The sequence below is a fragment of the Tinamus guttatus genome, unplaced genomic scaffold, assembly GCF_059628265.1.
Source record: "Tinamus guttatus ecotype Peru unplaced genomic scaffold, ASM5962826v1 Tinamus_guttatus_pri_ptg000058l, whole genome shotgun sequence".
NCBI lineage: Eukaryota > Metazoa > Chordata > Aves > Tinamiformes > Tinamidae > Tinamus > Tinamus guttatus.
The window spans coordinates 1,646,468-1,672,402 of NW_028288592.1; the positions used below are offsets into that span (position 1 = coordinate 1,646,468).

The window sequence follows — 25,935 nt, forward strand, 5'->3', positions numbered from 1 at the left end:
ACAATCTTATATTTTCCTATATTCCGGTACAATAACTTGTCGTCACTTCAGCTAAGTATGAATAATTCATTTGATTAATCACTATCTTTTCTTTTTAAACAAGTATTTGGCCTGAAGTAGGGTAATAGTGCCTTTTGCCAAAACAGTACCACAGTAGCAGAACTACCTAAGGGTACAATAAGCAAATTTTAAACAAGTATCTTTGAACTGTACGGGACAGATATTCTGTACCTCCTTAAGTGTTTTGATGTGCCTAAAGGCATCAAAGAGCTATAAAACCAACATTCACATCTCCCTCTTCAAAGAGGGAGTAATTCTCAGATGTCATCAAGCTGCTAAATTGTTCCAAAAATCTTTTTTTTTTTTTTTTTTTTTTTGATTTTCTGGAATAAAGTAAATATCCCATGAATCAGAATGTGGGACAGCAGTATTTAGAAGAAACCTAAGAAGACAGTATTAATTTTGGCTGATGTATTTGCCTTCAGTTCAACAAAGAAAAGCTGGATAAGTGCAATTCTTCTCTCTTTTTGTTGCCTCCCTCCCAATTACAGCTCTGCTACACAACTTACCAAACCAACCAAAAACTGGATCTTAGCAGAGACCCCAGCTTTTGGAGGGGTCTGATGACATCCCAAGCCTGAGGGCTTTTTAGATACTCCTAGATGCCTATATTTAAGCAACCTTTTGTATCCTTTCTAATCATCTACCCTTTCTGCTATTTCTCCCCCTCCCTCCTCTTTCCCCCAAGCCAATACAACAGTCCCCTGAGGAAAAAAAAAAGAAGCTCACAGTAGTAGTTAATTTCTGAATGGATAAAATTATCTTACTGAGATATCTTTTTTTTTTTTTAGATCTTAGATTTTTAAAATGGAGAGACTGGTTTCAATTTTCACAGAAACAAACAAATAAATGAAGGAGGAACAGCCTGACAACAAAGACTCAGTAGAAACCTGAAGGATATAAATCACTGAGTATTTAACTGATATTTTTTAGAGAATTTCTAGGCAAATAATGGATTAATTAAAATGATATAGAAGTTCCATAAAGGAGAAGAAGTTTGTAGGTTACATTTCAAAGACTGTATATTTTTTTCAAATCAGCTGTTCCCTAGCAAATGAAAATCACTCTCCCCCAGGTCTTCCGTTCTTTGGGTCCTTAGATTGTCATGAAAATTACAACATTTCTTCAATGTATATTTGACACATCAAATAAATCTTAAATATTATCTGGGATACAGAAATAATCAAGTATACTGAGACTGCCCAAAACTTGTTGACAGATTCTTCTCCAAATTTTATTCTGCTCCGTAGGAAAATTCCTTTTCCTGGAAGTTGTACAGATAGAGAGCACGTCCTATAAGATTCTCCCTGGAATCTGACTGGCTTCCAATCAAGTCTTAATGAAAACTAAAAAATATAGGCAATAATTAGACAAGTCTAATAACTCACTAATAGCCTCATCCTCTCAACCATCTCATACTTAAAGAACATGTCTAACTTTCAGTATTCATATTAACTTCTTTATTAGGTATGTAGAACAGATAGATATGCTTTACTTGTGCAAAAGGAGTTCAGAAGATGCTTTGAAATAAACATGACACCAGCTGGTAGTGGCTTATTTTGGGGGTGTCAGAATACTAATAAGGGAAGTTGACTGTGAAGCTGTAAGACACTGAAAGGCTGTGAAAAAAATATGTCACAATTAGAATTAGCTGAGTTGCTCTTAGAACACTCTTTTTTGAGGAATCCAAAATTAAGATAAGAATATCTGAAAATGCTAATAAAACAAGTCTGTGGATTTTAAAGCTCGGTGAATGTTATGGCTGAGCTCGACAAACAAGGAGGCCATCAGATTGTACGGCAACAGGAGGAACAACAGGAATGATATGAACAGTGTTTTGATAAAGACTGGAAAACAACAATTAAGAGCATATGTCTCAAATAGTGCATGTCTTCAGAGGCAAAATCCCTGAAAAAATATGATAAGGCAGGAAAAAGAACTTATGCATGAGACTTACCACGTCATACAAAATGTCCCCATTCCCCAGGATCTTGCTCCCCAAAGCCTCCAATATCAGATGCTGAGAGAAGAACAGGACAAGGAAGACGTAGCGAATATTTGCCTGCCCTCCAGTAACTTGTGGCTCACCCACCATATGTAACATCTTTGTATCAACAATCCTTGGAAGGATTTTCTTTCATTAATTTGTTTGTTGTCTTCTGATCTCTTGGAAAGCTTTAATATTCCAGATCTGTATGGGACAGAGTGCTACCATTGTGTGAAAAACTATTTCCTTTGTGTTTTCTAACCTGTTAATCTCCAGATTCATTTGATACCCCTAAAAGAGAGCGAGCAAATGATGTCTCTTCATGCCCTTCACCCTACCTGTGTAGACCAGTGTTGTGTCTCTCCTGAGGCTTGTCTTTTTCAGACCTCCTAAGTCTTGGAGTGAAAGGGCCAGTGCAGAGCTGGTGGTAAAAACACTATATAGGGAGCTCTGTGAAGAAAATGGAGCAGGACAAAAGGAGTGTGGGAAGGTATTATTGAACTGAAGACAGAGTTCTGATGGAAAATGAAAAATTGGAACCTTCATTCCAAAGAATACAGTTAACAGAATTACAGAGAGAAGACTTGAAGTCAAACTGGAAGTTTGAAACACTTCTGACAACACTACAAGAAGTAGAAGAGCATGGAAGAGTTTGGAGTAAAGTACGATACTGATACATTAACTGTTTTTTCTTAGTAAACCAATTTGAATATTTATGAACAAATGGGTACTTAGGTGAAAGTTGCTCCCTTAAAATTTTCACTGTTCTTAAGGCCAAAAGATGCCATACACATCAGGGAGATAAGTACAGGCAGTGGAGTATTCATAGCTTTGAGCATCTGATGGTGGGGTTGTTATACTCAATTGACATCTGAAAGTTGTTAGTTTTTTGGCTAGTTTTTAGACATAACTTGCTCAAAATTTCACTGTTTTAACAAAGAGGATAAATAATTATAGGCAAACCAAATCAAGGCATTGATCATACTATTTTTATCACAACTCTTTGGTGGTGAGTCTTTCAGAGGGTATAAATTATGTACAAGTGGGCAATGGAAGGAACATTTCTGGGTACTAACTGAGCCACCAAAGAGGGGAAAATCCAATGCAGTGCCTGGAATCTGGCCTGTCTCCTCGCTATCAAGTTCCCTTTGGCATTAGGGGAGAACTTTCTGCCCAGTATTTGCTCAAATATTCAGGCCATATATATATATATTAAATGAAGTCTATAATTAGACCCCAAATCCATACATTTAAGTAACTGGACTGTTAAAATTGTCAAGCATCTGGACATTTCAACCTCAGGGGCTGGTTTATAACAAAAAATCAGATATACCAAGGACTGTTCTCTTCTCCCTAGCCCTGTTTAAGTTGCTAGTGTGCGCACAGTAAGCATGCCTACGTGCTTTTGCAGAAAGGTTCACTTAAACTCCAACCTCTCTTTGTGTTTCTTTATAAAATTTAGAGAGGAAAGACCTTCCATTCGCCTTCACACCTTTCCTACGAAACTGTGGTATTCTGTGTAGGCTTTCACTAGCTTGCTTTCTTATCTTCTTTGCTTGAAAATCCAAACTACAGTCCCCTCTCTGGTGTTAAACAGTATCTTCCTTTGAATAGTCCATTCACATCAGTGGGATTGCTTGTGGTGGAAATGAATGAAAAAGGAGTCACCCTGCAGCTTACATGCCTTGATTCTATTATTTATCTATTTATTTTGGTCTGCTTGAAACTAAACCTGTTTGACAATGTACTAAATCAGTAAAGAAAAGGGAAAATTTATAAACTGAAAAGTTTCTGCAGTAAAATTAAAGCTGTACAAAAAAATGTCATTCATTCAAATATTGAATGCATTTAGGCTATCTAGCAAAAATACGTATATGGTTACTTGATTTGGAAGAAAAACATGTCAGGAACTTTTCCAAAACCACTTTGATTCCCTTTTATAAGCAGAATGTATCACTTAATGCTAAATTTCCTTCAGGCATAAGATGTAGTGATAATGTCCTGTGAGGGCAGAAGAACTAGTTAAAAGAGCATTCTCAGTACTACCATAAGGATTATATGAAACGATAATTTAGGTACAGGAAAATTCCTGGAGTTAACTGACAGTAGAGAGCTGTGTCAGAGTGTAATCTTATGTTTTAAGACAGCAATATTCTTTCAAACCTCACATTTTGGGACTGCTTCTTTTCAGCATTTAGGAAGTCAGGGTAAGAACAGCACTCTACTTACAGTTAAATCTAACGAGGCATGGTGTTTTGAAGAAAGTGGCAATTAGCAAATGCCTAATTCTTCTATAACTGACAATTATAACCTGAAAGTTGATTCAAATTGAGTTCAACCAACAATTTAAAATTTAATTTTAAAAGTTTCCTTATCTTCCATTTTGATAAAGATCACAAAAAATCATATAAGGAGACTCAATTCCCCCTGATTCTCTATAATTTTTCGATGCTATTTACTTTTGGTTTCATTATAGAATGGAATTATCTGCACAAGAGATCTTGAAAACGTATTTAGGATTTAAAATATTGTAAAAGAGAGCATCCAAGTGGCAATAACACTTAACATTAGAGCATCAATTTCCTCCATAAATAAAAGACTGCTCCCTATTGTGCATGCAGCAAGACTTCTAATCATTCTGATAAAAAAAATAAAAGGAAGAAAACAACATCATAACTTTGAGGAGAAGCTTTTAAGCATCCTTTTAGCATCTGGTACAATTTTCAGACTGGCTGCATATTGTGCTTACATATCCAGTTGATTTTTCTCAACACTTTAGATATATCAGGTATTCAAAAATAGATAAAATAAGTAGTGGGATAAATTTAATATATTTTTTTTCTGATTTTCAGAGAAGCTTTCAGTCTCTTTTTTGCTTCTGAGATGACATGCAGGGTAAAATCCATCCTTCTATTATGCCAGTGAGGTAAGGAGAACTGCATCAGAAATTATTTACCCCATACCATACATATAAATGTTTATGCAGAAAGCTTGCCTGATGACCCTACCAGGGTCAATCAGACTAATAAGGATATCTCATGTACGTATGATGTATTGAAATTTTGATTCGTATTTGTTTATCCAGGGTCTTCGCATTTGGGCAATGTAAAAAGCTCCACATTGATTCTGAGAGTTCAAACTCCATTTGAAACCCTGCATTCAAAAGGTTTGATATCAATAGCGTAATCATAAAATGAGTAATACTTGGCAAAGTAGAGAGACATTACCCATAAGTGCACAGGAGGCTACAAATTCTAATATATCTGAAATATTTATTTGTGAAATAAATTCAGGGAACAACAACAACAACAAAAAAAGGGAATGAATTCTTAGAGTATTATAGTAGAAATGATATATAACAATCACAGCTGAAAATACTATTTTTTTTTCTAAAAATTGAAACAATAATCTAGTATCATTTATTATCACTCATAATCATATAAAAAAATCTGGAGTTCTGACTCACTGTTACAAATATTTTCCATATAGGTCAGGACTGAAATCTGGATTTCTAAACATCTCTCCTGACTTTCAAATACTAATAAGACTTGAAGTGATATTTCTCTTTTATCATAGCATATATTTTTCAGGAGAGAAATAAACAACTAGATGGGATAAGTTCCTTCCGTATTTGAGCAATGACTGCTTTAAATAGCAAGGGCATGAATACTAGTTTTACCGAATATGCTTTTCATAAAAAATACACAAGGATCATATGAAACCATATTTTAATATTTTTTTCTATCATTCATGTTGGTAATGGTTCTACATATATCCACCAAAGTACTGTCTGGTATAATTTAAAAGAAAGAGAACAGCTCCTTTCCTAGGGTTAGCTCAAGCTAATCAGCTGACTGAGTTAAGAAAAAATCAGAAAAAGACTGAGCAGTCTTACAGTATTTGCTGTAAAATCTGGTAATATTTCTGTGAATGCATACTTGAACTACATTTAATTAATTAATCTATTATAGCTATAAATAAATAAATAAATAACAAAGAAGAAAGAATTATCTTTGAATCTAAAAGAAGCCATAATATCAGCAGGCAAAGAAGTAAGCACTGATTAACAGGAATGTAATAGGCTACCTAAGGACAAAAGTCAGTGTCTGAAAGGAATATTCTGGATCTTGGAACAGGAGATGTAACAGTAATTAATTTTGCTGAATGATGAATATGGTTTCTACAGGGAAAATGTGCCTTGTCTGCAGCAGGCTGCAGGAAAATGACTTAAGCTTCTTAGTACAAAAGGACTAGGCTGAACAGTGCATGTTCCAAAGTTTCACTTTGCAACAGTGAAAGCATTAATGTTGCCAGTAATAAAAAATTAATAAATAAATAAATCAGATAATTTGAATAATGATGGATATAAATGGATATATGACATAATATCAAGATCTTTAAACATACAATAAGGCATGGGCATAAAATGAAGCAAGTAGGTTATTCAGGAAGTATTCAGGAAGTAATTTTCCTTATAACATGATAGCAAAATAGACACAAGTCAGACTGTACGTTAGAGATTTGTGTCATAGACTAGTAAAAATTCGTCTGTGGCTATGTAAAAAGTCTAGAGTTTACAATAATTACGGAAACAGTTTGTACACGTCTATGGACGAGATGCTGAAAATAAACAATGGCAATCTGGCCTTGTTTCAGTGCTCTGAAATCCTAAATTTGCACCCTGTTGTGAATTAGAAATGCAAGCAAACTTCAAAAGAAAATATACATTCCCCAGGCTAACAGACATGTGTGTGCCTCAGGGCACTAATGTTTGAAGACAAAATACACCGTGTAGTAGCAAGAGTTGTGTCAGGAACACCTACTGTTTTGAATGCAGGATCACATTCTTGCTTTGAATTAGTGTGAAGAAAGATATTGTACCTCAGATCACGAAGAAGAGGGGTACTAACAGGCAAAGTGATAGAAGAAAAGCAACATAAAAGTGAAGTGTCTTGGTTTTGTATAATGAAGGATTATATGCAGGAAAAAACAAGATAAAGGTCATAATGCATAGAACACTAATAAAGCTTGAAAAGCCATGGCTATAATTAAGCCATAATCTTAATATACGCATTTGTGCAAGTTAAAAAAAATAATAATAAAAATAAAAGCCTATAATGGCATATACCCTGGAAAGGAAAATACTGAACATTTTCACATATATACTCTGAACGGGAAGGAAATTTCCAAGGAAAAAAACGAACAGTGTTATCCCTACTATCGATTAATTGTTGTACTTTGTCCCCAGCATGTTATTATTAGCATAAATGCACATGATTATATATCTAAGGCTACAGATACAGCTACAGAATGTATTTATATAAGCAGAATATGTCACAATTATTGTTACACTGACAAAAGATGCAAGATAACGTGGCAGCATGAATGGTACATAGTCTATTTATAAATTGAAGAAGAAAGCTTTCCTTCAGTAATTCAAAAAAAAAGTTCAAAATCAAAACATATCCATTTGCTATGAATAGAAGGAGTTCCAGCAGGAGAACTTAAATTAGCTTTTTATATTTTTACTGGTGTTGAGACAAGCTAGTCATTCATCAGTAGTAGTTGAGCATTTACTGAAGAAAAGAGAGACCTGTCCCTGCACAAAGGCTCCAGATTTCAGATATTTTTTTCTGTTATCTGTGCTCTAGCAAGCGTCTGAGCAGCTATGGCATTGAGCAAAAACAATTTAGTCCTTTTTTTACCTTGGTATCCAACCAGGGCCTTCGGGAAGCTGGGTACAGCCAGCCAGGATAAGATAGGCCTGAACTAATTTTAGGCACCTAGCATATTGACAGTTAGATCTGAGTTATCTGTCTGGACTATCTTCTTAGTCAGTGAAGAAGTAGGCAGTTTTATGGCATCATTCATCTCAGTTAAAACAAATACTCATCCTAAGCAGCTCAAATTAAACACAGCATTAACCATAAAGGAAGTCCGAGGTGAGTAAGAGCCAACATAAATCATTGATTCACAAGACAAGTAAAACAGGAAGGGACTCCAGGATGTCTCCGGACTCACCTCCAGCTCAAAGCAGGGCCAGCTCTGAGGTCAGACCAGGTTGCTCAAGGCTTTATTTGGTCAGATCTTGCAAACATCTAAGAGATGACCGGGACGGCACAACCTTGTGGCCTGCACTGCACTGCTTGGATGTCCTCATGATGAAAAAATTCTTCCTTATACCCAGCCTGTTGCAGTTTGTGCCTCTCCTCCTCGTGCCATGCGCTGCTGTGAAGAGCCTGGCCCCATTTCCTTGATGGGTGTTACCCCGTGGGTAATGCAGCTGCTCCGAGCGACCATCCAAGGACATCATCCAGCTTTCTCAGCACTCACAGATACAGCCCAGAAGGCCGTGTGTAGATGTTTGGAATGAGTCTTCTCAAGTAATCCCTGACTCAGTCCTAATTCATGCCTGGTATTTTCTCTCTTCTTTGAAATCTGTGTCTAAACGCAGAGGCCTGGGATATGTTGTGGGTAAAGGCTAAAGCAAAGAAGATATTGAGCACCTATGTTTATCTGAGTCTGCTGTTAGTAAATCATTCAGCAATGGCTCCACATTTTCTCTGCTTCAGTCCCACATTTTTCTTGTTGGCATAATGGACATAAAACTAGTATACTGCATCATAATTCTTTTTAATATACAATGTATTTCAATCAAAGGCAAATTAGGAGTAAAGTGTGGTATGCTAAATAGCAGCACTGTGTAGCACCTGCACTAGTGCAGTTTTAGGTAACTAAGTATGCTTCATTAGTAGTGTCTTTGATTACTAAAGTGCCTAAATTCTGAGCAAAGTGGAAAAAAAAAAGAGATTCTTAAGTTTCTTCTTGTGCTGTAGTCAATTAATACTATGCAGACAGAACCTGATTTTCTTTGGGTCTACTGTCAGCTCAGTTGTTTGTACATCTGCAGAGCAGACATCCTTGCACTTCATTCAGCTAAACCAAAATGGTTATTTTATCCATCAAGCCCTTTCAACACTTAGTGAGGAGAAGCAGCAGTGAATCATTTCTTTGCTATGGCTGGGTCATTAGCTTGACAGTCCTCGGGATGGGACACAAAACTGAGAGCATTTTTGCTTAATCTCGTGAAATATAAAGATGCCATAAGACTGCAAAAGGTATAGGTGGTTGTGCAGAGTGCTAGTCAGCATTCCTGCTCGAAGGGATTTAGAACCTGTTAACTTTCAGGACAGGAAGAGCTTAAGTTTATTGATTTCAGCTGCGCACACTGAAATGGCTTCCTAAATTCAGGATGAAGGATGCATTAAAAGTGTGGCTATTGTATTTGCCTAATGCATTATCACCAGGAAATTCATAAAGCACTTGGAAATATTTAACATATTGAAGATATTCTACTAAGCTGATCTGTGACTTCAGACAAATCAACTTCTACTACTTTTTTTTTCTTTTTTTTCTATTTTTTTTTGTGCTTACACTCTACAACATTAATAGCATGAATTGTCACATACAATGCGTTTGTCCAGAGCCCATAGTGTCATTTGGTATTTCTATACAGTTTAAAGGAGTGATCAATAATACATAATGCATATGCATTCAATAATCTACTATCACTTATACTACCTGCTGTACTTTATATTATCATTTTACAATACTCTTAAAAACTTACTAAATACTATGTCTAATTTATAATACATGTACCTACCTACCTGAGATGCAGGATTAGTCATTACAGCTTTCATAGGTTATAAACTATTCCAAAATCAGCTTAGCTTTTAACATCTAACATCTATGTGGTTATTACTACACAAAACAAGTGATTCAGAAATATTTTGTATCACAGAAAATAAGTCAGCATCTGTTCTCACATCTGGAATTTTAATACATAATCTTAAAATGAAAAGTATGTGTTATTTTTTCCCATTTGGAGGACTATATTACACACATCAATGTAATTTGCATGTAATTGAAAGTTCATTTGGATACTTAAAATAAAACCAAACTACAAAGTAATGGCATTATTCAAGCTAAAGCAAAAACCACTACCAGAATATGATATCTAAGTCACGCAATGAATTCACTTGACATGTAGCTCTTCTTTCGGGAGGCGCAAAGGATGCGCAAAATCACCACAGCATTTTCTCAGAGAAATGTAAGTGCTCTGCATTGACATTTTCAGTATGTGCAGTAGAAAGATGCTGTATGTAAAGGGATAGAAAAAGGGACTGGAGTGTTAAGTGATCACAGGAAATGTCTCAATTCAGAAAGCATCTCTGCTCAGGACAGGACGTAAGCAGCTCTGGGAGTCTCTTTGTCTGTGTCTAGACTGGCCGACGGGGGTCATGCTGTGGGGTCCTGAACTCCTCATAGAACAGGCACGGAGGCAGCTATGGCTCTCTGCTTCTTGTCTAGCCTCAATACCTCCTTCTTTTCCTCTGAAATAAGAGCCGAAGAGTAGACAGGGATGCCAGTACGTGCTAGTGTCTCATAGCTGGCTGCACATCTGGCCTGAGAAATGGGAAAATATTCCTGAGTCTGCTAAAATGAACATGAGTGGTGCGGTCACAAGCTGCTCAAGTAGCAGAAATGCTTCCTACGGAATGGTCAGAGCACAGAAACTCTCCGCTGCCAACAGCACTTCAGGGACACGGGAGCTTCCAGTTGGGAAAATGCCACTGTCATTACCAGGGAACCTGGCCCAGGCTGCCAAGTGAAGGACAGAGCTCTGGTCTTGCACAGAAATCATTAAATTGGCTTCAAGTCCCATTTCTGCCAGAAAGCCTTCTTGTATAACTTCAAGCAGCTTCTGCTCCTTATCCGAAAAAGAAAAAAAACGAGGCTAATAATATGTGTGTTTTCTGTTTAGCTTTTTAACTTTTCCTCTGCAATCCTTCACTATGTGTTGCCAATCTGGCTGGCTAAGAACTCAGCTGGACTTTGTAGGTATTAAAAAAGTGGAAACAAGAAGACAGAGAGCAAGGGTGCATATAGCAACAGCAAGGCTTCAGTCCCTGAGCTGAATTGCTGCCAAATAACAAAGACATCCTATAGCTATATCCTTATTTTGAATGCCTGAAAGAATCTTTTTTTTTTTCTTAAGCAATATAAAATATCTGCACATTTTTTTAGTAATGTTAAATTGCAAGATGTTTTTACTTTAATTTTACTTACCAGAACAGTTACTTAGGAGGGTGGGGGAGAAAGAGTTACCCTATTTCATATTTTGGTTATAGTTTAGTTAGCTTTGCAACTTGTGATACAAAAAAAATAACTTATCTCCTCCAAAGTTACTCTCTGAGGTCACTTTGCACCGCTAGCTATGACATCCAGCTGCCTCCACATGCAGATTGACTTGGAGGGGGCCATGCTCGAACTAATTTAACCCACTTTGATCTGGCTGCCCTTCAAAGCCAGCCGGTATTTTCCTCGCATTGCACAGTGGAGAACTCTCCTGTCAGCTAATTCGCGTGTTCCCCTTGCACTCATGCTCTGACACTCCATTTATTCAAGGGCTTTCCTCATCCCTCATCCGCCTCGGGCAACGAGGAACGGTGGTGTTCAAATCACAGGGATTATAACAAATATTGACAGGGTCTTACAACATTTAATATATCATTTGAAATTACTTTTGTAATTATGTGTTTGGTATGCACCCTTTTATAAAATATAAATTTATATGAATTATTTCTGTCGATGTTCTATTGTAAACTGTGATTGCAAAGAGTGTTGTCATCTGCCATTTTATCTGTATTATCATCCTCTTCAATACTTGAAAAACTTCTGATATCTATTATTTTTACGCATGACATCCTTTCAGATCACTCAAATGGGATTTTTCCTCCACATGTTGATTATTTACTACTTATGATTATTTACTATTAGTAGCATACCAGTAAATCATTTTTGGTGATCAGTTTATCCTAGGTGTATTTTTCTAATGTCATACACATCAGGGCAAACACAGCCAAAAGTATGTGACCAGTTTTCCAATCCGAACCCTTTTTCAAAACACAAACAGTGAATTTTCTTTATTTTGATGTGTGGCCCAATACATGCCATTATTTGTTTGGGTGGTTTCTCCTTCGAAAAACAAACAAACAAACAAGAATAAGTTAAAAATAGACCAGTAATTATTTATGATTCCCTTTGTTGTTATAGGAGTGTTTGGTTTTGAGAAAATGCTATAATCAGAAAATATTTAGCAATTCCCCCTCAGAAAACCTGTGCCTTTTCAGGTATCTCCAGATAGATCATTACATTTTATATAGTGAAAGTCACAGGTTGAATTTTGAAAAAGACAAACATGGAAAAAAACCTTTCCCTGTTGAAATTCTTGGTAAAACTGAGTGATTTCTTTGGGGATAGTGTTTTTAATGTAATGATTTTGAGATATTAATAACAAACTTTTTTTTTTTTTTTAAGCATGAAATTAAGGATCTTAGCTAGTGCATTAGCTTCTCATGAACATTTTCTATGCATCCTACTTCTTCCTTTTGGAGCTCTGGCCTCCAGTTTGTTTACATCTCCTTCATTAGATTTAATTAATCCACAGGTACCGTAGTGTATTTATAGGCAGTATAATTCCCTCATGGATACCCTTTGCTGATGAGACTAATTTCTATTTTTAGTTGAACTACATATTTACTGAGCGGTGATGCAAGTGTTTAGTTTCAACCTTGTAACACAGGCAACTTTTTCTGAGCCACCAACTTCCTCGATTTATTACTGTGTGTGTTAACAAAGATGTCAAATATTTGTGTACAAATCATATTTAATTTTTATATTTCCAAAAAATATATATATCTAAAATTCTCTCAGCTTCACACCTAGAATGTGTGTGTTTTGCCGAGTTCCCCTCCAGAAAATATATATCTACATCAAATAATATATCTCTATAAAGTGAATATAGTGGTAACTACCTAAGAAAAAGTAATACCAACCTCAATTTTGCAGCACAACGTGGCAGAGGTGAGATGTGATTCATCTGAGCCTGATCTAGCCATTACCATGCTCTTCACACTGTTATTGGAGTGTCTGTTTAGAGAAGTGTCTGTCGCTGGAGCTGTCCCATGAGTATTTTGGGAGAGCCCTCTCACAGGGGTAGAGAAGGGTTTTACAGAGCTGTTTATTTATTTATTAATTCATTTATTTTCTCTCTTTCTGATACACCACATACTGAGAGATAGGATGGACAGAGAGAAAGAAAAAAGGGAATTTTGCTAACATAACTTAGAGACAAAAGAAGTTATAGATCAGACCAGGTCAGATTGCTTCTCTTCCCTTTCCCCACTCCCTTCTCCTCCTCTTCCCCATTGTAAACTGCAGTAGAGAGATGAACAGAAAAAAAATCCCTCCAAATGCTCTAGTTCTTGTGATTTCAACAGCAATACAGTAGATGTGAGCTGCAGAAAGGATTTGTGAATTTGACCACCCTGCAGTGTTGGGAACTATTTTCTCAAGGCAGAATCCACACAACAGCAAATACTATACCCAGGGTAAGGAGGGTTCTCCCTGTCTTGTTTTCATAGCAGCCAAAGTAATTCTATTTTGTGGAGTGTATAAGGCCAAGGGGTTCCTGGCCTGCATTAGGAGGAGCGTCTCCAGCAGGTCGAGGGAGGTGATCCTGCCCCTCTCCTCAGCTCTGGTGAGGCCACATCTGGAGTATTGTGTCCAGTTCTGGGCTCCACAGTACAAGAGGGATGTGGAGCTTCTACAGAGGGTCCAGTGTAGAGCAATAGGGTTGATTAAGGGACTGGAGCATTTATTGTATGACAAAAGACTAAGTGATCTGGGCCTGTTTAGTCTGGTGAACAGAAGGTTGGCAGGAGATTCGATCAACATGTTCAAGTACCTGAGGGGTGATTGTGGGGAGGATGGGGACAAACTCTACTCTGTGGCGGCCAGTGACAGGACGGGGGTAATAGGTACAAGCTGAAACACAGGAAGTTCCACCTCCATATGAGGAAGAACTTCTTTCCTGTGAGGGTGACAGAGCCCTGGAACAGGCTGCCCAGAGAGACTGTGGAGTCTCCTTTTCCGGAGATCTTCCACATTTGAATTTAATCATGAACTCCTTAAAAGGGCTTCATACAACTCCTGTCTTAGGAAAACAGTGTGACTCTCCTATGTTAAATAGGTTGGGCAGTAGAAATGATTATCAGAGTGCAATTCGTCACTGCTCGTTTTCTGAAGCCTTTCTTTAAAAATCAGGAATATCTAAGTAGTATGAGAAAGAACAACATTTACTATTAAAAAGTTGGAGGAAACTTCATATACCCCTGGTGTATTTAAAATAATGTTTTTAATACATTAATAATTTTACTGAAAAAGTAAATGAGCTAAAGTCAAATTATGTGTATGACAACTCACCACAGAAAGGGTTGGTAACACGCTTAAAGACACTTTCTATTATGAGACTAAAGTGAATCAAACATTTCTAGTGCAGTTTTATCTTGATAAGCTTCAAATTTTTTAGGTACTGCACAAGGAACTGTAAAAAAAAAACAAAATCTAAAAGGTGCTACAATGGGAAACTCATTCTGAGCAGCATTAACAGCTAAAAGCACAAACAGATTTTGTGATTTTTTCTTCTAGATTCTTCCAAACATCCAGTTCTTAATTTTGCTGTCATTAAATCACATAAAAATGAGGTTGGCGGGAAAGTCTTCTAGAATGTCTCTTCTAAAAATAAATTCAATGTTTTTTTTCTATGACAAATAATCAAAGCCATCCCTACAGAGTAGTCAACAAGAAACAATATCTGTGCTCCCTCTTCTGGCTTTCTGGGAGTATTAACCTGAACAAATCCTAACGGCAGCATAAAGGATGAGGCCTGTGAGCACCAGCACTGTGAACACCATAAAAATGTAAAGCACCAGATTTCTCTTCAGCTTCACTGAAGAGAAAAAATAAAGGGTATTTCAAATGGAAACTCAAATCTCTAAAAAATATATATTTTATTTCTAAACTCCCCAAAATAAGATATTCTCCAAGATCCAACAGCTGAAAAATAAGTTTCCTTGTGTATTAGATGATCACACTTTTTCAATATCTGTAATACTAAAGTAACTTGTAATGATCCAGCCAGTTACAGAAAATCTGATCTCTGTAGTGGCCAATCTTAAAACAGTAAAATAATGTCATATTTTAAACAAATTCTTAATAAGAAATATTTAAATAAACCTTTTTTTGACAATATTATATCCTTTTTCATCGGCTAATCTGTAAAACCAACAATTCTCCCTCCTCCTCCCCAAATAGCTAATGGAAATAAAAGAAAGAGTTATTCTCATACTCTGAGAAGTACTTCAGTTATATTTCTCTAGGAAGAACTTACACCACCAAGACTTTGCTGTTTCACTATCCCTGATTCCGCACTGAGGAGTTATTGAGGTTTACGGAGGTTTATTGAGGAGTATAACGGATACTGCAAATGATGCAGCTCTCAGCCCAGTATTCCAGGAAGCACCTTTCCGAATTCCTGGAATTCCCGGAATTCCAGTGCCCTGAACACAGGGCGCATCCAGCTGCTGTGCGGAGCTGCCTTCGCCAGCCCAGTGACACACAGGGCCATTTTAAAAGGTGGCGGGCACGCGGTTTTCCCTGAAATGCTTACTTAACTTTATTTATAATTAAAGATAAATTACTGGTGTCAAGGTAAGAGGACGCACTTGGATGGATTCGTGTACAATTTGTCACCCATGATTGTCATTTCATTTACTACAAGCTCGATTGTGATCACAGATAGCTGAGGTAGCTCCGGGGAAGAACGGGGTTCACACCGTGACTCAGAAATGCCCTGATTCGAGGGTGATGGAACCTGCACAAGTACAGGCTTGGAAAAACCCTCTTGCTCTGCACTTGCTGAAATTCAGCTCCTTGGGAAGGTCGTCTGGGCACTCTGCACAGCAGGAAGGGCGACATCGAGATCCCCACGTCCACCGTTCCCATATACGCGCCGGCGACACGGGGCAGCGCTCTGAGCTTCGTCCTGCCCCATGTCACTCTGCGAGGAAGAGGAGGCATTAATCACACCCTGGGCCCTTCTCACGCCTCCTGCCCGCGGCGTTTTGCAGCAGAGCCATCCACAACAAGCTGCCCCCTCATTACCTCCAGCTGCCGCGAGCACCCCTCGCTGCAAAACCGGCCCGTCTGGCTTTTCAAAGCGCAGTGACACTGGGAGATGCACGAAAGAGCTTGGGAGTGTAATACGGCTTCAGAAGTGTGATGTTCGCTGTGAAATATGCACTGCTAGTAACGTGTCTGCACTTAAACAATGACAACAAAGCAAGGAGCATATCCATTGGATTCTCAGCTCATCTGGCCTTGGCTTTTGAGAAAACCTGTCTAACCAGTATTAACATCTGTTTTATAAGCAATACTCAGCTGTATGACTTACAAACTCAGGCTAAACGCTACATGCATCAGCTTCACAAAAACTTGCAGTTCAGGTGTCTGGAAAATGAAGAACCAGTGTCTATTACTAGGGATAAATCAGCATCAACAAAAATAAAAATTTACAGAGAGATTTTCAGCCATGGATAGTGACTGAATGATTTACAAAACCGATCCTCCCTTACATAAGAAAACAGAGGAAGGGCAGGATCACAGCCCCTTTCAAGGGCTGTATATTCACTAATGTATTCGCCTGGAAATTTTAAATATGGAAGCATCCCACAAAAGACAAATCTGTTAATCCTAAATATAAAAGCACATGCTTAATTTAGTGCCTATAAATAAGATAAAGGAACAAAATGCAACAACTCTAGCAGATTTTAGGGATAAAAAGAGACAGAAAACCTGGCATCAGAACTATCTGGCTTGGGACATTCTGCCAAACCCTTTTCCAGCGGTGTCGCCTTTTTTCCTGCAGTAACAGAAAAAAAACAGGAATGATATACAATCCCATAACTTAATTCTGTCCCACAGAAATACCATTTCCATGGAAATGTCCTCTAATACCCACAGCTTCAGCTATTCGTAGTTTCAGAATTGGAGGGTCACATTCCCACATCACAGACCACGTGGGCTGTCAAGTCCCAGTTTTTAAGTGCCAGTGGTTCAGTTGGATTCCCCTCACTATGCAGAAGTAAAAAAGCAAAGGACTGACTGTTCAGAAGAGCACTGATCTGGCCAAAACAAGGTCGAGTAATGGTAAAAACCTGCAGCTCTCTGGAAGCACTGGTACGTGCATTCACACAAAAAGGTCTCCTGGTGCCGCAGCTTTCAGGTGCCTGGAAATTGGGCGGCATTTGCTACCTGCGCAGGATGGAAGGGTGAATTGTGAGGTCTGGATCAGATCCCTAGCAGCCTCCCCAGAGCTCATACTGAGACCACCTGAGGTGAAATGCGCTCTGTAGTGGATGAGGAATATCTGAAGGTAACACAGTTCATCTAAGATCTCATAGTCTCTTCTCAGCATTAACATACAGAGCCTTGGTTGCCTCAGGAGCTTAAATTATGTGGAGAAACCTGGGTCCCTAGGAATCAGGGGAAGCGAAGGAGGATGTCTGTGTACTGTGCAAAAGACGCACAGTACACAGGCATCCATCTCTAGAGACGGGAAACAAGGACCTAACAGCAAAACCAAAACCTAAACCTAACCGAAACTGAAGTACAAAATCCAAATCTGAACAACAAATAAAAACATTCTTGTTCTGTACAGATGTTCAGGTGCCAGCCAGTTTCACTGACCCTGTCATCACCTTCCACAAATAGCAGCTATTTTAGCCAGGACTCTGATGTTAGGGGCCGTGGGAGGTACATTGCAGGGCTTCCATTGCATGGAAGCCTTGATCTCCAGACCACGCATTTACCTTCATCCAGACCATAGCTATCTCTGTAATATGTAATATTTTCACTCCTTTTCAATTCAGAAAGATATTAGGATCCCCAGGCCTGGAACTGATGGATTACATCCATGATACAAAATTAAACTCACATTCAATGCTAGTAGAAGACCTACAATCAGAAATTAATGCTTAAATCAGATGAAGCATTTGCAGATCTGGCTGAAGAACTTCATAATGCTACAGGCCACTCTGAGACCTTTCAAAAATAAAACTCACATGAAGCAAAAAAAAAAAAAAAAAAAAAAAAAAAAAAACTAGCACCATATATGTGACATAAACCCTATACCCTATAACCATATACGTGACTGAAAAAGTAGAAAAAGTTTGGTAAAAAGATAGAGGTGCCCAAAAGTATCTCTCTTCAACAAGTAGGGTTTGTTTTTAAAATTTTAAAAAATAAGAAAAAAACCCACCAATATTCAAGAAAATGTCACCTTTCAAAGAAACTTTTTCGACATTTACAACACTGGCTTTATTCATTGACAAAGACCGTTAATGAGCAAAATTCCAATGGCTTTAGCAAAGAATCACTTCAGAATGAGAAATAAAAATTCAGAAATCTCAGGAAGGATGGAAACGTCTGTCTCGTTCGCAAGAATGTTGGCAACATTCAGCCCTCATGTAACTGTGTGAAGCTATAAAGAGTAAATACAGCCTATTATCTTTAGACATCACATATATTGAGTTCAATATAGACAATATGCTGCAAATTAGACACAAAACGAGCCTAAAGCTAATATATAAGAAAACATATCTGCTGCTTTGAGGAACTCAGGACATTTTAAGAAATCACATTTTATGGGTAGGAGACTTAGATACTGTGTTTTTGTTGTTGTTCTTGGCTGTTGTGTATTCAAGGATCAAAGTTAGGTGTGAAGATGAAAATGACGCAGACTCACAGAGCGCTATTAATGTTGTTTGCCTGAATTACTGCCATTGGTCCTGGTTTTCACAGAGGATTAAAGGATAGAAGAAATTTAGATTCTTATCACAGTCCCTAATTCCTGCGTGCCTGTCTCTTCAAGGAGCAGCCCGAAACCCAAGCTAAGTGATCCCTATTACATGTTCAAGGGGAGTTAATTATAGACTAAGAAACTTTGGGGCGCCCCAAGTTCCTGGCCCTAAATGCACACCTCCAATACGTCTTGGTTTCAAACCTGGGAAAACTGCAACATGGAGCCTCCCTTCTCCCTAAGTCCTGGTTTTCACGGAAAGAAATCCATGAAAATTGTGTAACCCAAAGTTTCCTTGCGATGGCCAACACGGGGGAGCTCAGGACTCTGGTAGCTGCCAGTGCTGCTCCTCTGCTTTCGCAGATGGACTTTCAGCCCTGGTGACTACCTTAAAGCGGCCACAGAATGCCACAAGCTTGGTGATTATTAGCTTTATGCCATTTTAAACGTCCAGCAGTCTACAGAGAATCGCAGCCTCTGGAGGTTTTCAGGCTATTTACAGGAAGGGCAGAACCAGACGCCATTCCCCACCACGCGAGGAAATCAAAATACACCTTATAGCCAGAAACCCTCACAGAAGCGCCGGCTGAACCGGCGGGTCATTGGGACGACTTTGGCTGCCCGGATGCCAACCCGCTTCGCCTGGGCAGCGGCAACCTCAGCAGGGACAGATGAGGAGCTTCCCGAGACACCTTTTTTTTTGGAGGGGGGTGTTCACTGCACTTAGCGAGACAAACTCGCCTCATGAACAGCCAGCTGACCCGGGGCGGACGAGGGCAGTCTATACGAACATGCAGCCCTGTAAACACCGGTATTTATTACGACTCTCCCTACATGATGAGTGTTTATGTCCCCGCAGGTGTCGCCGCTCATATCACCATTTCCCTCCGCGTTACCGGCCCTCCACGTCACCACCACGCTCCCGCCCCCCGCCACCGCCCACTACGCGTGCGCGGGCACCGCCTCGCCGCGCTCCCGGCGCGCCGCCCGCTCTCGCGAGACTGCTTATTCTCGCGACAGCGCGCCGCCGCCATTTTACTTGCCCGCTCGCCTGCCCGCTGGCCCGTAGCTCGTTCCGTGTCTCGCTGCAGTCGCGGGGGCCGCGTGTCGGGGCCCCCGGCGCTGCCGCCGCCCTCCCGCCGCCTGCGCCGCGGGGAGCCGCGCGGCGGCCGAGAGGAGCGGGGCCCGCAGGGAGCAGCCGCCGCCGCTCGGCTGGTTCCGCCCCCTTGGCAGCGCGGGGCCTGAGGCGGCCGCACCGGGAGGCGGCCTCGGTCGCGGGAGCCGCGGCGGGGGGAACGGCGCGGAGGCCGCTGCTGCCCGCGTCGCTGCTGCCGGGGAGGCGGGGGGCCCGGGCCGCTCTGGATGGTGGTTAAAATGATCATAGAAAACTTCGAGGCGCTGAAATCTTGGCTCAGCAAAACCTTGGAGCCCATGTGAGTATCCTCCCCACTCCGAAAATAAATAAACATAAACAAATAAAGCCTTTCTTTGTAAAGGCGGGCGGGGGGGAGGAGGCTTTACCTTCCTCTCTGGGACCCCGCGCCCCCCCCTCCCCCCCGCCGCGCTTCTCTCGCCGGAGAGGCAGTATTGTCTATTTATTTTTTACCTTTATTTTTTTCTTTTTCCTAAGGATTCAGCTTCCCTCCCTCGCTAGCGACCGCGGCATCGCTGGCGCCGCCTCCGTAGCGCGGGGCGGGCGGGAGGCAACGCGGCCCGTGCCTGAGAGCGGCCGCCCGCCCCCTCGCAGCGACCCCTCGTCCCGAGCCTTTGCCCAGGACGGGCCCTTTGTGTGTGGGGATCCCCTCGGGAGCGCTTTCCACGGGCCCCTGGCGCCTCGTTCCCGCTGTTGTTGTGGAGCTGCCCCTCGGGAGTTTCCCTCTCCCCAAATAAGAGTTACATCAGTTTTGAAGGGCTCTGGGGAGGCAAAGCCCAGCAGGATAATTTGCCTGTGTGCAAATACGTGTTTGGCCTCAATGCATAATGTTCTTGTGAGTAATTGGGACTCCTCCTGGTCCGTGTAAAAAGGCATGTCTGCTTCTCTGGATAATGTTGGGGTGGAATCAAGGTGTTAAGGGCTTCATTTTCTGGGAGTATGGAGTCTGTACAGACTCCTTGGACTAAGGCATACACGTGACAGGTCACCCACAAGCACCATTTCAACATAAGTGTATTTATTTGCTGGAACTTGACTCAAATCGATGTAATGAGATCTTGAATTGTACTCACTTCTGAGATGTTTGAGCACCATTGGCTGCAACACTGTTGAAAGGGATAAAAGGCAGTTCTAATGCTTATATTTGAAGAATGTATGTGTACAGTTTGTGTGGCTTATGTTGGGATAATTTGAATAAGGCTCAAGAGCGGAAACTTTTTTTTTTTTTAGGATAGCTTTCTTGTGATAGTTTTGAGATTTGCTTTTCATGTCTTTAGAGCCTCATCTGCAGTGGGCTTTGCACCAGGCCTATAGAACTGTGATGGCTTTTCTATTATTTTTGTATATATATTGTTATTTATTCTTTAGTCATAAAATATATCTTGTGAAATGGAAAGATGCAGTTGCACAGAGGTGAATGAGTTTTCCTTTTGTGTGAAAAAGGTGGTGTTACAACAACAAAGCTTGTTCTGTTCTGTGGTAGTAGAGCCTACTAGTTCTCTGATGCACTGTGATTCCTGTTAGTCTGAAATGCTTTCTTGCATGTGTGTTCTGTTAATGGCAGTTGGCAATTTGATATAAATATTTAACATGTGTGGTTCCAGAGAGCTGGGACAGGTAATTTTTAACTTGAGAAGAAGTTGTGGTTTGCAGATGTTGGTAATTTGAAGTGATAGGTCCTGCACACTGGCCTTACAGTTTATCAGCAATTGGAGATTGATATTTACAAGTACTGTCAAATTAGGAGAAACCTAAAAGTGGAAATCTGCCTGTGACATTTGCAGCAGGGCTTCAGTGGGCTTCAGAATTCCTCGTTTTCTTGAGTAAATCTAGTCAATGCTTTTGATTTTGCAGGTCTCTTAATTGTGTGCCAGCTGCTTAAGTTTTACTTTACCAGTTTGTTGTAAAACAGATTTGTATCGATTCTCCGAAAATTATCAAAAATTTATCAGACACCATTAAGCTGAAAGTCAGGATGGTTCCTCAGTCTGTCTTCAACCTCATTAATTTGTGATGTATGATGGTAATTTCATATCCTGGTAACACACACAAGTTGTTCGGTGTTGCTGGATCTGTTTGAATATTTGAATATATTCAATATATATCTGTTTTAATATAGGCTGCAGGCTGCTAGCACTAGTCAGCACGTGAAGGATGAAATTGGGTTTTTCAGCTTTTGGAAACAGTGCTTTTTTTTCTGCTTTGTGGCACTAGAATGGCCAGCCTGTTGCCCTTAAGTTTGACGTATTGTGTGAGCAGTTCAAATGTGGTTCTTAGGCTGGAAAAAGACTTTGTGTGGGATTGAGTTGCTGACCCGGAGGGTACTCTGAAATCTTTGTTTTTGGAGGAAACAAACCGCCAGTAGCTGCCATTCAGTTTTGTGCAGTTGCTTCTGCAACTTCTTCCAATCAATGTTGGAATTAGTAGAGGGCTGTTGATGTCACTACTATTGGGACTCTTTCTGCTCTGGTTATATAAAATGTGTGTCTTAGACTTCTGGCTATGTGCAGACTTTATAGTATGTAGCTTATAAAGTAACTGCTGATGGGGTAATGCTGACACAAGGATGACCTAGGTGCTGGTCACCTGGAGGTGTCACCATAGCCCGAAAATATTTTTGAACTTTTCTTTTAAAGAAGCAAAAATGGTCTTGCTGTTTGATTTTATTGCTCTTCTAGAAACCTTTAGCTATATTATGATAGAACCAGAATTTGGTTCAAACTACATTCAGGAAGACATCCTATTGGATCAATGTATTCAAAACCTGTGGAAATGTTGCCTTTGTAGTTGTAAGGAAGATAATATATTTAAGAAGATGTGTATGTACATTTGTATGTAGACTTGTATATAGATCTAGATTTCTGTACTAGATAGTAGCCTCGGTAATTGGAACATGCCTGCGTTTTCCAGGTGCCCATTTTTCAGGAGTAAGGCAGTTACTAACAATAACCTGTTTCAAAGGCTGTCATACAAACATACCTTAGGATTAGAAAGAATATTTGTAAAGCTTACTTCATTTCATCACAAAAATTTATATTCAAACCGTTTTAAAGCATTGTCAAGAATGCTAACTTTTCAGCATACTGGTTTACATAGCTCCATGGGCTGAGCACTATTGGTTGTTAGACTGCTTTCTTGTGGTGCCTCTGGGAAATCCTGTTCATGGGCAGGAATGCTTGAATGGGAAGGAGGTTATGGAAATAGTGTTTTTTGGATGTTTTTGGTACTTTTGCATTTGGCAAAATCTCAGTAATCCTCCATACAAACACCCCTGTCTTGGTTATGGAGAAGTAAGGCAGGAACTGTACAAACGCCACCACACCAGAGTTTAGCGGCTCCAGCTGTAGTTGATTCTTCAGCAACTTTCTGCAGCTCTCCAAGGTAGAGGCTTGTAACAGTTTTTTTTTTTTTTCTCTCTCCTCTGTGGCTGCATTGTATTTGAGTAAAACTGCCTTGCGTGTATAATTCAAACCAGCTCTGTAAAGAAAACATCTGTCTTTTCTTCACTGATTACAGACTGCACTATACTTACTTTCTTCTGCTGTGTGCTTTCACCTTATCCGTGGCATATCTTTTGTGAGTAAAGTATCTGAAAGTAATGTTAAAGTTGGAATAAAATGTTAATGTCTGTAACTTCTAATTTCTTTACTAGCAAAGTCTTCCGAGAGCTGTATCTAATGCAATGGATTTTCTTTTTCTTTTTTTTTTTCCTGCTGTATGTCTGTTCCAGATTCTATATAAGCTTAGCATTTAATACTTGCTAAAACATGAGAATATAGGTTGGCAAAGTTCCAAGGAGGTACAGTGTTTACGTTTTCTTTTTTTTTTTGTTTGAGCTTCCACCTGTAGAAAAAAAAATGCTCTTTTGTACAAATGCTGCACTGTACGTTTTGCCCCGTAAGTAATTGTAATGTGTAGGTGAATCTTTTGTCCCCCTTGCCCTAATTCTTTATGGTGGAGCTGTATCTTGTTTTTAACTGTTTAGTGTAAAATAAATTTAATTAAAATCTTCTGCCACATTTTTTTTTTTTAATCTTTGTTACATTAACTTTTTAGTTTTTTGTTTGTTTACTAAATCAGACTAGTAGGGAAGACAAAAGGAACAAAAAAAGAACTAAAGCAGTATTCATGCGCTATTTGAGCATACCTCATTAAAATGGAAAGGAATTTTTTGCATTGGTTAATTCTGTAAATGATTGTGGTGCTGTAACTATTTATGACAAAGGGAATAGAATCCAAATTGTTTAAAATATTCTGAATATATTTGCATATCATTAGAATATTCTATGTGAAATAAATAGGATGTGTTGGTTTTGCATTTCCAGCATCATTCTTTCGTTTTATTTTCCCAACCTTTCATAATAAAACCTGATGTTTTTATAATATTTGGATTTTACTTAACAGGTGCTAGATTAGTAGTTAATTATTTTCACCTGGTTACTTAAACCCAGTAAACCAGAGAGATTTAACAATGTTGTAAGTAATATTGTAGTAACCTGAAGATCTCGAAAGAATAGGAATAAGTTTAAAAAATGTGGGCATTCCTTTCCGCATAGGTTTTGCGTACTGTACTACCAGTAATGCTCACCAGCTTCCAGGATGTTTCACTTATATTGCTTTTAGACTTAAAAAATAAAGTTTATCTTCATTTAACTTAATCTAAAATGTTAACAGAGTATTTATAACACACACATCAAATATGTGAAGAGTAACTGCAGTAATTTGCTCTTTGATTCACCTGACTCAGAAAGCTGCTGTATTTAGGAATGGGAGTTTCTTAATTTTCAGTAGTGATATTGTTAAGCTTATTCAAAAAATACTCTTATAGAATTAAAATAGTGGTATTAATGAAGAGGGGGTAGCTGAATGCAGAAAATAAAAAGGAGAAAATTATTCCTGTTGTTATGAAATTTTCTTCTTGCACTGAGAAACTTCAGCAAGAGAGCTCTGAGCTGTATCTAAAGTCCTAGAGACAAAATGGGTGGGTTTTGCTTTCTGAACTCGAAGACAGTCCGAAGACAACCATATCCATATTAACAACCAGCAGCTGCTCTGCCTCCCGACGCTCTTGGAAGGCTCTTAGGAGTCTAGGTGTGGCATTAAGCTTGCTGCTAGCTGCTATGAACATGCAAATCTGGTACCATCATAATTAGAACGAATAGCTTGTATAACAGCATTTCAAGCTGTTAAATTACTTGAGGAATTCCTCAAAATTACTTTTAAAGATTTTGCTGAAAGTGAGCGTTGCGAGAGTAGCCATTCCCATCTGCAGCAGGCATGGCTTCAATTAATAGCCACATCTTGCTGAATGAGCCTGCCATTCATTAAACTTACCCAACATTGTAACTTATTTTATAGATTTCGTTGAATGTAGAATCTAAATGATAGCAGCACACCTGAATTGGCACACTGGCCTACTTCGGATTAACTGTAAGGCCCAATATATGAGGTACTCTTTTTCTCTATGCACCTGAATGGCACACTGCCTACTTCGGATTAACTGTAAGGCCCAATATATGAGGTACTCTTTTCTAATGCACTCAATCCTCCTGTTACACAAATAACATGCCCTCAGCCTTCGAAGTATCCATACCACATGTCCTCAGCACTTCAGAATGTATCCAATCACTTGGTAGAGCATAAATATTAATCTTCAGGGGGCCAAACTAGACTTTGAAACTAGGACTTGAATTAGGTTTAAATTCTGTGGACTGGAGCGAGCCAAAATGTGACACCTGCAGCACCTTTTTTGGTCCATAAATCTATAAAAAACAGGCGCAGCTTCTTTAACGAATTAAAAAAGTGGTGAGTGCACTAGCTGCTTCCAAAGTGAATTGTAGGGTTGGGTTCATGATGTCAGCTTGAAATAAAAGCAGTGAAATATATTTGAAATTTTAAAAATCATGATTTTTGGTTTAGAGGGGGATTTGATGATGATTTTTTTCTCCTTCTTCTCAAATCCACTTCTCCCTC

General features: G+C 39.3%; 1 protein-coding gene across 3 annotated transcripts in view; it reads left to right on the top strand.

The window, feature by feature from the left end:
- Window positions 1–20,093: 20,093 nt before the first annotated feature.
- RBM26 (RNA binding motif protein 26) overlaps window positions 20,094–25,935 on the top strand; it is a 52,594-nt gene continuing 46,752 nt past the window's right edge. For 2 of the 3 annotated variants that reach the window (XM_088540279.1, XM_088540280.1), the window contains exon 1: window positions 20,094–20,242. In XM_088540279.1, the coding sequence (XP_088396405.1) occupies window positions 20,172–20,242 (71 nt within the window). In that variant the 5' untranslated portion in view covers window positions 20,094–20,171. The remainder of the gene's footprint in view (window positions 20,243–25,935) is intronic. The other variant, XM_088540282.1, reaches the window with a different exon arrangement.